The sequence below is a fragment of the Solea senegalensis genome, linkage group LG4 (genome assembly GCF_019176455.1).
Source record: "Solea senegalensis isolate Sse05_10M linkage group LG4, IFAPA_SoseM_1, whole genome shotgun sequence".
Classification (NCBI taxonomy): Eukaryota; Metazoa; Chordata; class Actinopteri; order Pleuronectiformes; family Soleidae; genus Solea; species Solea senegalensis.
Genome location: NC_058024.1, coordinates 875,001 through 886,505, shown reverse-complemented (window position 1 = coordinate 886,505; position 11,505 = coordinate 875,001). Strand labels below are relative to the sequence as shown.

At 40.4% G+C, this 11,505-nt stretch overlaps 1 protein-coding gene across 1 annotated transcript in view; it reads left to right on the top strand.

Annotated features, from left to right (window-relative positions):
- Nucleotides 1–8,387: 8,387 nt before the first annotated feature.
- The window catches only part of kbtbd8 (kelch repeat and BTB (POZ) domain containing 8), a 7,984-nt gene continuing 4,866 nt past the window's right edge, over nt 8,388–11,505 (top strand). Inside the window, exon 1 of the mRNA XM_044024740.1 lies at nt 8,388–8,452. Within this exon, the coding sequence (XP_043880675.1) occupies nt 8,407–8,452 (46 nt within the window). The 5' untranslated portion in view covers nt 8,388–8,406. The remainder of the gene's footprint in view (nt 8,453–11,505) is intronic.

Genomic DNA, 11,505 nt, shown 5'->3' with positions numbered 1-11,505 from the left:
TCAGGCTTTGGATTCTAGGCCTCTTATCTTCAACGAAGGACACTATTCAGCATACCAAGACATTTGAGACAATGCTACGCTTCCAACTTTGTCCAACATGTCCAATTTCACAAAGAAAGGACTATAAAGACATGGTTTGATGAGTTTGGTGTGGAAGAACGTGACAGAGCCCTGACCTCAAACCCCCATCGAGACTGTGAGCCAGGTCTTCTTGTCCAGTCCAACATCAGTGCCTGACCTCATCAATGCTCTACATAGAAACACTTCCAAAAAGAAGTGTGGAAGCTGTTATAGCTGACCAACTCTGTATTAAATTCCTGTATTTGAATACATCATTACGGTCTCTGTCCAAATACTTTTGTCTTCTCTTTTTGCAAATGTCTCGTTTATAAATGCTCGCCATCGTCTCAGCTTGAGTGTTAATTGTACATATAAATATTTAGGTCATATCTTCCACTGTCTTGGTGCAAATTAAGTTTAATAGGGATTTATTATTATTATTTACATCAAATTGTTCTAATTTGGGGTCGTTTTATGAGGCATCTGTTCCTCTTTCATTAGTTTTCTTCTTTTTTTTATTGAACATTATACAATAGAACAGATAATATTAGTGTCACCTATGAAACCTGCTAAATGACCATTAAATTAAATTAAACTTGGTAGACAAGAGAAAAACAATGTATTAAACATATAAACAACTACAATAATCCCTATTTCCCCAATTTAGGAGAAAAGAAAATCAGTACAGAAAATGAAATGTAATAATATGGCATTATATTTGTAGATATTTATGTTCTTGTTTAATTTAGATTTAAATTAGACTTTTTTTCCCAATGACAAACGATCATATTTGTGCTGTTTTTTTTATGTGAAGCACACGCATTTGAAATGTTGAACAGATTTTCTTTTGTCAAAACAAGTTAATGAACAGCCTTTAAATGTATTTAGCATACAGACAAAAATATGTCATTGTAAATACCATTACCTTACCGCTGCATGTTCAGGAAGTTGTCAGGAGGGTGAACAAACTTGATTTAAACAAAATGAAATCAGACAAATTAGAACTGAGAAATTACAGAAGACAAAACTTAACGAAACAACAACCATTTACTACTAAACTACTCTGTCAGCATTTTCTATTGCTTCAGTGGGAGCGTGTGGAAATGAACGAGCCTCTGGGGAAACTCAGAGCATCTGCTTCTCAGCTCCACAGGTGGATTTACCGTGAAAGCAAATCAGGGTAAAATAACGAGGGACTTTTTAAGCATGGATAAAACATGGAAACAGACCTCCAGGCCTGCGTTTACTGCTGCCTCCCATAGCGCTCCTATTTGTCTCCTCCTGAGTGGCAGGTTGGGAGAGACCCAGGTCTCCTCCAAACATCTGCAGGCATTCTTCCACGTGCCCAGAGGAACACACATTACTGCCATCTTTGACAAAAACACACATTTAAACTTCATTACGCCCCCTGCCTTCTCTTCCTCATGCATCCCATCTCGTCTCCTTTCCTTTCTCTTGTGCAGTTCAGTCGTTTTCTACCAAAAACTCGGAGACACTATTTCACCTCCCACACCGTCTTCCTCTCATTCTCCCGCGGGATTACGGCATCACAATATCAGAGATGGCCTCGTATCGCGGATTCTAATCTCAGTCATTGTTTCGCAAACATTTAATATGGGTAGCCACTTTATGAAGTTGAGTTTAGTTTATTGTTTATTTAACAGGGACAATGAACAACGGTAACAATTGTTCAACAATGAGTAAAAACCCTGGATGTAAATAGACATTAGAGTATGATGTAACCTATTCAAAACTTTGAATATAAATAACCAGCTAACCTACTTAGCAACTACAAATTTAAGATGCATGTTGCTACCTCATTCACAATCGAAACACTATATGGACAAAAGTATTGGGACACCTGACCATTGGGACAGGGACTGTAATGACATATTCAAATGCTTTAATAAGGAGTTACAGTATATTTATATTTACATTATAATATATAAAGGAACCATTACACGTGTTAAATAGTTAATAAATGATCCATTTATAACTGTGCATGTGAATTATATGTACACTAAAAACATTAAATTGATGTGGTCTGCGTGATTTGAATCCCTGTCCATTACACTAACACACGTAGCTGCCACAACTTTCAGTCTATTTCTGGTTTGTCTTTATTTTTGTGAAAACAGGAAATCACACCTGTGCGCTTGTATGTTGCCTCACAGGTCATAGTTTGGCTAACTTTAGCTTTAATTAGCGCTTTAACTGGGCTTTTGTGTGACATTAACAAAGTCAGCGACACTTCATCCTCATGCTAGCTTACTCTATAATGTGGCTAATTAGCTGCAGTCTGTTTGGCTGTTTGTGTTTTAATAACGAAGCAGGAGGCATTTTACATTTGTCCTCATAGGTGATAATATGGCTAACTTTAGCTGCTTTTGTGCACTTTCACGTCAGACCTTATGCTAGCTTTCCTCTGATCATTTGGCTAGCTTTAGCTGCAGTATATTCTTTGATTGGGCTTTTGTGTTTTATTTAAAAGCAGGAGATCGTTCACATCCGTCCTCATGCTAGATTACAGTCTTTTTCTTGGGCTTTCAGTTAGCCAAGCATGAATTTCTTGTGGCCGGCAGCTGAAATTGTAGATTATTATGAATCGGTGGTGTAATGCAGCTTAATAAAATATGGTGGTTGCTGTCAGAGGTATGAGATTGCCTCAGGTCATCTGGCATATGAAACAAGTGTGTCAGTCCATGCTGATTTGATCAAAGAAGCTCAGGATAGACAGCTATGATTTCCAAACCCGATCGTTTTAGTAACCTAGCTGCAGATGAAACACAACAATCGCCTATTTTTCCTCGACGATTCTGCCTAATGCAGCTTTAAGTGCCAGCAAACCAAACCAAACCAAACCACAGGCTCTGACTTTGAACACAGTGTGGAAGCACTTCACTTACAGGTATTCACTCGGCGACTTAGGGTGAATGCTAAAATGAGCCATGGAAGACGGTAAACTGCAGCAGAAAACTGACCAATGAGGGGAAAGGGGCCTTGCTGACGGAGGGAAATCAAGATCCCAATGGTTGTGCTGGCTGAGATCCTGTGTGGAGGATCAAACTTCCAGAATGACTGAAGCACCTCACCAATCTAGGATTTGTGGCCTTTGTGCCAATCTAGGAAGCGTGTGAAAAGACACATGAGATCGACGGAAAGACTCGGCTGGAAACGAGAGTCTCACCTGATGAAACCAAGATTGAACAGTTCATCATGTTTAGGGGAAACCAGGCACCACTCATCACCAGCCTGTCTCTATCCCCGGGGCTTGAGGCATGACTTTGGCAGCATCGTGATGAAGATCAAGATGAACCAAGCAAAAGACAGAAATAACATGATGGGAACGTGGTTGGACGAGGTCAAAGGTTAGTCTTCCTGCACTAAAATGACTAAACTTCCAACTTGACAGATCTTGCAGAGAGTAACGACATGACATGACGATGTCATCTTATACTACCCCCAACCATCCTCTATCCTGCTGTAAAAGTATTCATCCAATCAAACTGCTGGAATTGTAGGGTTTTTATGCAGGAGGAGGATTCACTTTTCAGCCATATTCCAATCTGTTGCAACAGTTTTGCTTCGTTAGCACTATGCTGCTGTTGTCAATGGTTGATAGACTTAATGGACATTCATTTGGATTTAAATTCAATTTCTTGACGACTGGGTGTCGACTCAAATGATTTGATCATAAGGCTCCATAATAAAGTGATAAAACATGGTCTGCATACACCAAACTGTACAAAAGTGGATTTATTTCTGGATCTGAGGGGAGGCATCAGTAGCTGATCCTGTATATTTCTATATAGACACCTTTTCTAATTCCATTGTTTGGAGCCTTTCTTTCACTTGTTTCAGCCTGAAACAGCAGCACCATATTACGAACCACACAGTAATGATAAATCTCTCGTTCATATTGCTGTGACCAGAAAATTCTTTGAGAGATGGGGGTGAAGGTAGAAAGTGCAGATATCAGGTTATCAGTTTCAATGTATCAAAAGGGGGACAACTGTGAAGGGGTAAACAGAAACCAGAGCTATCATCAAATACGAGCAGCCCCGGGAAGCCGTTTTCTCTCGTTCAGCAGTCGCTGAGCCCAATTTCACAGGCCCCACTGTGGCTGAATGGGAAGAAATTGGAAAAAAATATGAAATCGATTGCTTAGATTGCAGTTGTACTCTTATTTGTCTCTCCTGCTGCCATTTTACAGTGTTATACAGTGTTGGAATGCATTTCCAGCCTGCACAGCACTGATAATGACACTACAAGAATGGTGCTTTTAAGTTTGCAGCGATCTCCGTCTGCATGTACCACAAAACTGGTAAATAAATACAGAAACAAAAGAGTGTCATTGTGGGCACGGAGCACTGACTTTGGTGTAAACATGTACAGATTTGGTCAGATGATGTTTGTGGGAAATAAAACTTTAGCGGCAAGTGCTGACTTTCAGTTTGAACGAATTCAGGTTTGTCAACCTTTGTCATTTGTGCATGTCACTAAGAGTCTAAGGAAATGTGTTAAATTGAAATACGAGCCTTACTAATAACAATGGTACAGCTGGAATATTCACTATTTCATTTTACAGCCCACACACAGTAATGCACTTTATGTTTTGAATTCTGGGCCGAATACAGCAAAAATGCTAAATGTTACTACCCCTTTCAAAAATGTCTCAACAAGAAGAGCATAATGAGTGTCTGCACTGGACATGGATAAAAGTGGAGAGGGCTTCAAAGACAGATCTACCGTTTCCTCCCACAGTTCAAAAACATGCACAATATGGGGATTAGGTCGATTGGACACTCTAAATTGACCGTGAGAGTGAATGCTTGTTTGTCTCTATGTGGCCCTGTGATGGACTGGCAAGCTGTCCAGGGTGTACCCCGCCTATCGCCCTGTGTCAGCTGAGACCGAGCCTTGTGTGGAGGATAAAGTGGTAGAAGATGGATAGATGGACATGTAAGCGATTGTGTGTGTACTTGGGTTTGTTCATAGTTTCCATCGTGGCCCCACTCCTGTTTGCCCACTTCAAGACCATACTCACTTATGGCACTTTAGTAGTGCAGTTACTGCAGTTCTAGCACTACTTGGTTCTACTCGACTCGACTCGGTTTGGTATCAGGCCCGTGATTTTCCACTACTTCATAGTACCTCCCTGACGTGGGTGGGTTCATCATAACACGAAACTGCTGTAACGTTGTTTTATACGTGACACAAACACGCAAACGCCACCAAACACAGGAACATCTGCACCTGGTTGTTGGAACACGCCAACAGCCACGTATGCTCACTGTAATGTACCATTCCATTCTCTACGCTGTGGCGTGCTGGGGAATTGTAAATGTACTCTTATTTTATTTGTATTCTTTAACTGTGTAATGTTATTCTTAGGTCTATTCGTACTTATTTTTATAGTTTTTAACTTTGTAATTTAAAAAAAAACCAAAAAAATAAAAAAAATAAAGTATATTCTATTCTATTCTATTCTAATTGTTTTGTCTGTAGGTTTGATTCTTGTGTCGGACGTCGCGCTCATGACTCTTCCAGTGATGACCATCTCTGACCAATCAGTGGCCGGCAGTCTGTTGACGTCACATTTTAGTAGCGGCTCAGCTCGCTTGGACCCAGGTAATAAAAAAATACACCAGGTACCAGGTATTATCACTGATGGAAAAACAAAAAGTAGCCAAGTAGTGCTAGAACTGCAGAATGGAAAAGCCCCAGAAGTACGGTTCTACGGCTACGGCTGGGTACCTGGGTACGTGGGCACACGCTGATCCCATATGGTTTCACTAAAGCCCATGTCGGCAAACATGGGTGGGGCCCCCTTGGGACCCATATTGTCAGCCCAAATATGACCCTTACAAGGACATGCTGCTGGGTACGTGTGGCTCCTTGTCTTTGTCTTTCAGGAACTATCTGGCAGGCCACAAGAGCGTTGAGTCTTGGAAAGGAAAGGGCAACACTGCATTTACAATATTTTGATTTAGGGATCCCAGTATCAGTTTTCATATTGCCGCTTTAATGGAATCCAGCCATCATTCTGCGTTCTATTTACTCTTGTGCTTTCTCTGTTGTGACATGTCAAAATAAGCCACCATGAAAAAGACTTATATGGACAGGTGAATAATATAATATGCAGTATATTTTATGATATAATATAGGCCCTATGCATGGTGAACTATATTTTAAACAGTAGTGCAACAGTGACAAGGCCTTTGTTAGCAGATATGAACACAGTCGTATCAAAGCTGGAGTCAGCATTTTTACCCTCACTATCCCTGAGTCAGTTCATATTAATGTGCAGAAGGAACACTGACACTGAAAGTGTGTGTCTGCTCCATTGCTGTTAGACTGCACAGGGTTTTGTCCGTCTTTTATAAAGGTACTGGCAACGTTTCTCAAGAAAATTCCTGTGTGACAACTGTTGAAAATTAGCATTTGAAACATATAATGGAATTCTCCAAGTTGGCTGTGAAAACAGGCAACACTTCAAGACACTCGCACAGGCAGTAATGGGAAATGTAGAAGTTTCGGTTGATGTGAGAGTGCTGAAAGGAGTTAAAGGGATTTTTCAGTAAAGTATGGTTGTATGAGTTACTGGCACACACTCGGCGCTGACTTGGACAAGTGCACCACCAACACCTGCTTAACATTCCTCGAGTGTTTGGTCTCAACTTTCCTAGGATAAATATTGTGTTTTTTTTACATTACTGCCTCGAGACTTCATGGCATCTGCCACATTAAACATCTGGACACATTTTTGATCGCCAGTTTTGGCACACTGTAAAAAGTTTCAGTCTACATTATCTTCAGAGGTAGATCTTCTTGTCATTAGACAGTCTTTCCACATGAAAATGATGATCCACTCTCATCTTATCCTATGAGCGGAAAACATCCAGGCGCTTTGGAACGTCATTGTTTAGGTGCGTGGATGTGAAACTAACTGTATTTTGAGACACACTATGACATTTATAAAACCTTTTACAAAGTTATTGGCACAGTTGTTGTAGGTTGAGTCTTCCAACTTAACTGCTGGCCATGAAGCTGTGAATCTATATGCACTTCAGCATTGTTGCAGATGCTAATTATCTTAAATATCTTGTTTATTTTACATAACCTTTATTGCGATGTGTTGTCTAGAGTAGAATGAGAGAATATAATGTGATCATAATGCTACAGGTCTGAAATAACGTCGGCTCTGGCTGTTTCCATTGCCATGAAAAGCACCACGGGAGTAGTGTAAGAATTAAATACAGTATGTATACTCAGACAGTGACACTGGTGTTGCCAACATGGCAGTGCAAGTCATGTGACGTCCAGAGTTCTACTGGGCTTCTGCATGATGACTGGAGGAACTGTCTGAAATGTGGAACCAGTTTTTGATTGAAAGCATTGCAGAAACATACACAACAGCCCTGTGTGGATTTGATGTAGTTCATACATGAGAAAACCTGCCAGGCATAAATAAGTATGTGGATCCAAAGATGGACAGGACTCCAAATGGCTTTCCATATTTCCAGTTGGATTTTTTACACAGAAGATGTTAGAACACTTATTTATCGCCTGGAGAACAAAAGAAATAAAATAAAATAAACTTTTACTTTTTTTTTTAGAAAGCAGCCACTGCAGAGGGGTTCTCTCCAGCTTCCTCCCACAGTCCAAAAACATGCAATATGGGGATTAGGTAAATTGGACACTCTAAATTGACCATAGCAGTGTGAGAGTGAATGGTTGTTTGTCTCTATCTGTGTGTGTGTGTGTGGCCCTGCGATGGACTGGCGAACTGTCCAGGGTGTACCCCGCCTATCGCCCGATGTAGCTGAGATTGGCACAGCACCCCCCCGCGACCCTCTGGTGGAGGATAAAGCGGTTAGATGATGACTGACTGACAAGTAATTTTCCTCTAATTTTCTTGTTTTTTGCAGTGTACTAGCTCGATTTTAGTCGGACTAACTTACATGACAAACAAATTACTATCTTAGTCTGACTATTACTGGACTTACTTCAAACATGCATATACACTCACTGTAGTGTGTGTTTGTATGTTGTGTGTGAGGGGTAATGTAGCGTATGTAAAGTGCAGTATATCAGGTACGTAGTGGGTTGTTTATGTTTTGATTATGTTTTATAATCGAACATGTTTTCCTGCTCTTTACTCTCTGGACTTGAGAACACCGAGGGCCGTTTTCCTTCCCTCACTTTACCCACACCGACATCAACTTTCTTTTTATTTTTTTCTTCTTCCTTATTTCTGTGAGATCCGTGCTCGGCGTGTGATTGGCCGGCCGTTGTTTCCGGGGGGCTTCGTTTCGCTGTGCACTCACTCGCTGACGTTTCTCGATGAGCCCCGGTCGAGACAGACTGGAGAGAATGGCTGCCAGTGGAGGTTAGCGAAATACTCGTTGTTTTGTGTATTAATCACTCAAATATGGCCTCTTTCTATTTTAAACGTGTCTCTTGTGTGTGTCGGTGTGTTCGCGGAGCGTTGCCCCGCGTAGTCGCGGAAAGAGCCGTGACATCTCGCGTTCTAGTCGAACGGGGTCAGGCTCTGACTCGCGACTCCTCAAAAAGTGTTTGCTTGTCGTTAGCCTGCCGTCTGCGGCTAGCGTTAGCCGTGTGGCTAACTTTCGGCCGGTTAGCTCACAGCTGATTGTGTAAACACTTGTTTGTGACAAGAAGACAAAGGGCAGCCAAAGTGTCTACTTGTGTCTACTCGTATCGGCGCTAACGACGTATGCACATACATTAATCGTTGTTTGGGTTTTGCGTGAGTTTAAACGCAGGGGGGTTTAAAAACATCAGAGTTTTCGCCGCTGTTATCGCTCTTTCACATCTCGCAGTGTTGTCAAAGAAAGGCTAGCTAAAAAAATTAGCCTCGGTTCCTAGCTGTCTGCTAAAAGTTAAGCTCGCGTGTCAGCGAGCTAATTCAACCTCGAGCTGCGTTTGTTGACAATGAAACGCGACGGCGAACACTTGCGCGTCGAAATATTTAGTCATTTCTCTGCTAAAAGTTGGTTGAATTGCTACCGCTGCGGACGCCGGGGCAGTGGTGCGAGGAGTTAGCCAGCTAGCTACCACCTGGCGAGGCAGTAGTTCTCTATTCACTCGCCTCGGGTCTTTGTCCTGTCACCACACGAGGTTGTTTGTTGGTTATGAAAAGTTTCTTTTTCACCCCCACAGCCGCTCGGTTAATGTTGCAGCGGTGGAACAGCACAGGAGAGGAGACACGAAGTTGTGGTGACACTTTTATAACTTGCCACGACACGTGCGCTAAGAAACATGTTGACTTTGCAGACCCTTATTATAGGGGAACCATACAGAGTTTACAGGCCCATGCAACATGGACAGATTTAGAGTCAAGTCACAAACAAGCTGGTGTTGCAAAATCAGAGAGACTTGGTTGTAGTGGTGACTAGTTTTCATATAAATTGATTTATGCTTGGCCCTTAAAGGTCAAAAAACTAGGGGTGCCTCAATACCACTTTTTCTTGTATGATTTTGATATCCTGAGCTGATACTAGTCAAAATCACAGAATAATCCTGTATATTTCTTGATTCTCAATGCATAGACAGTATATATAGAACCAGCAACGGACATTTCTACTCAATGTATTAATTTCTTCTTTATGGGAGCAGTGTTAATGTTACACAGTTGGAGAATTATATCTCAAGTTGCCATGACACATGCACTAAGAAAGATGTTGACTCTGCAGCAGACCCTCGTTATCAGGGAAAGAAACAGAGATTACAGGCCCATGTGTTATTCTTTTATTCCAGGTTAGCCTGTGACAACATGAACAGCTTCAGATTTAAGTCACAAACAAGCAGGTGTTGCAAAATCAGAGAAACGAGGTGCTAGGTATTGAAGTGGTAATTTGTTTTAATATAACTGAACAAACCAGTGGCCCTCAAAGGTCAAGTTAAATTGAACTTTGATTTTGTACAGTCTATCACCCTCACTTGAAAACTAGGGATGACTCAATAGCACTTTTTCTTGTCCAATTTTGATATCGCCACTGAGGATGAGCCAATGCAATACTCACTATTGGAAAGATGCTGGTCAAAATCCCTGAATATTCCTATATATTATGTGATTCTGTATGCACAGGTGGTAAAATTGTAAATTAGCAACAGTGTTATTGTTACACAGGTGAAGAATTAAAACTTAACTTGCCACAAGATGCATGTTGATTTTGCAGACCCTCATAATAGGGGAAGCACACAGTTTATAGGCCCATGTGTTAGTCTTGTGACAACATGGTCAGCTTTAGATTCAAGTCAAGTCACAAATGAGGTTGTCTTGGTGAATGGTTTTAATATAAGTTGGATTAATACACTGTTGGCCCACAAAGGTCAAATTTAATTGAACTTTGATTTTGTTCGGTCTACTGTTTTGAGTCCAGTTTCCTCACTTAATAACTGCAGTTTTGTCTCAAATCCACTTCTTCTTGTCCTATTTTGATAGTACCACTAGGGATGAGACGATGGATATTGCTCTGAACTCTTTACATGGATGGTAAAAATAAATAAATCAGCAACGGCATTTTACCTGAGTCTAATAATTGCGTCTTTATGAGAGCAGTGTCATTGTTACACAGTTTGAGATTTAAATCTTTAATTTCTAGCACAAATGTGTTAACTTTAAGTTAAGTTTAAAAGGTCTAAAACTACTGTATTGCACTGATATTGGTATTGGTAGATACTCAAGGGTTGTGTTATTGGTATCAGTGATGGTATGCTAACCCTAATCACAACTTTTGAGTGTCTGCAGATACTGATATCAGATGAATGCAGTCTACTGTACTGTCTTTTAATTGACCAAACTGTTAATAACACATTTACCAATTCAAAAACTCAGACTGTAACTGAATGAAAATGTTCTGCTACTATAAAGGTGAAAGAAACTGCTGACAAACTACATTTACTGAAGCATTTTTGTGAAATTTGCTTGTAAGATTTGCCGTGCTTGCACAGTAATATTGGAAATATAGGTGTATACATGCTATAGATTTGTTATCACTACACTAGTTTGCATTTAAAGTAGTTACCTTTTTGTCATTTATCCCGTTTATATCTTTCTGCTTTGGGTTTGCTGTTAACATAATTCATTCATCTTTTTTTTTTTTAAAGCCCTACGTGAAACATTTTCTGCTATATAAGAAACAGTCCATTTTACCTGTATTGTTGAAATAAAAAAACTAAAAATATCATTAGTTATCCTATTAGTTGGGATATCGTGGTGTTGCAGTATGGGTGGGCAAAGTAAATGGTTCCAGGCTGCCATACTGGGGAAAAATGGTAAAATAGAATAACATAAATATTGCCTTAAAAGCAGTAATATATCCTGATACGACAATGTGTGATTGAAGTACTTTAGGTTTCATTGTTGATGCCATTTACCTCCAACATCAACTAATATGCTGTATTGTGCTAATTTAT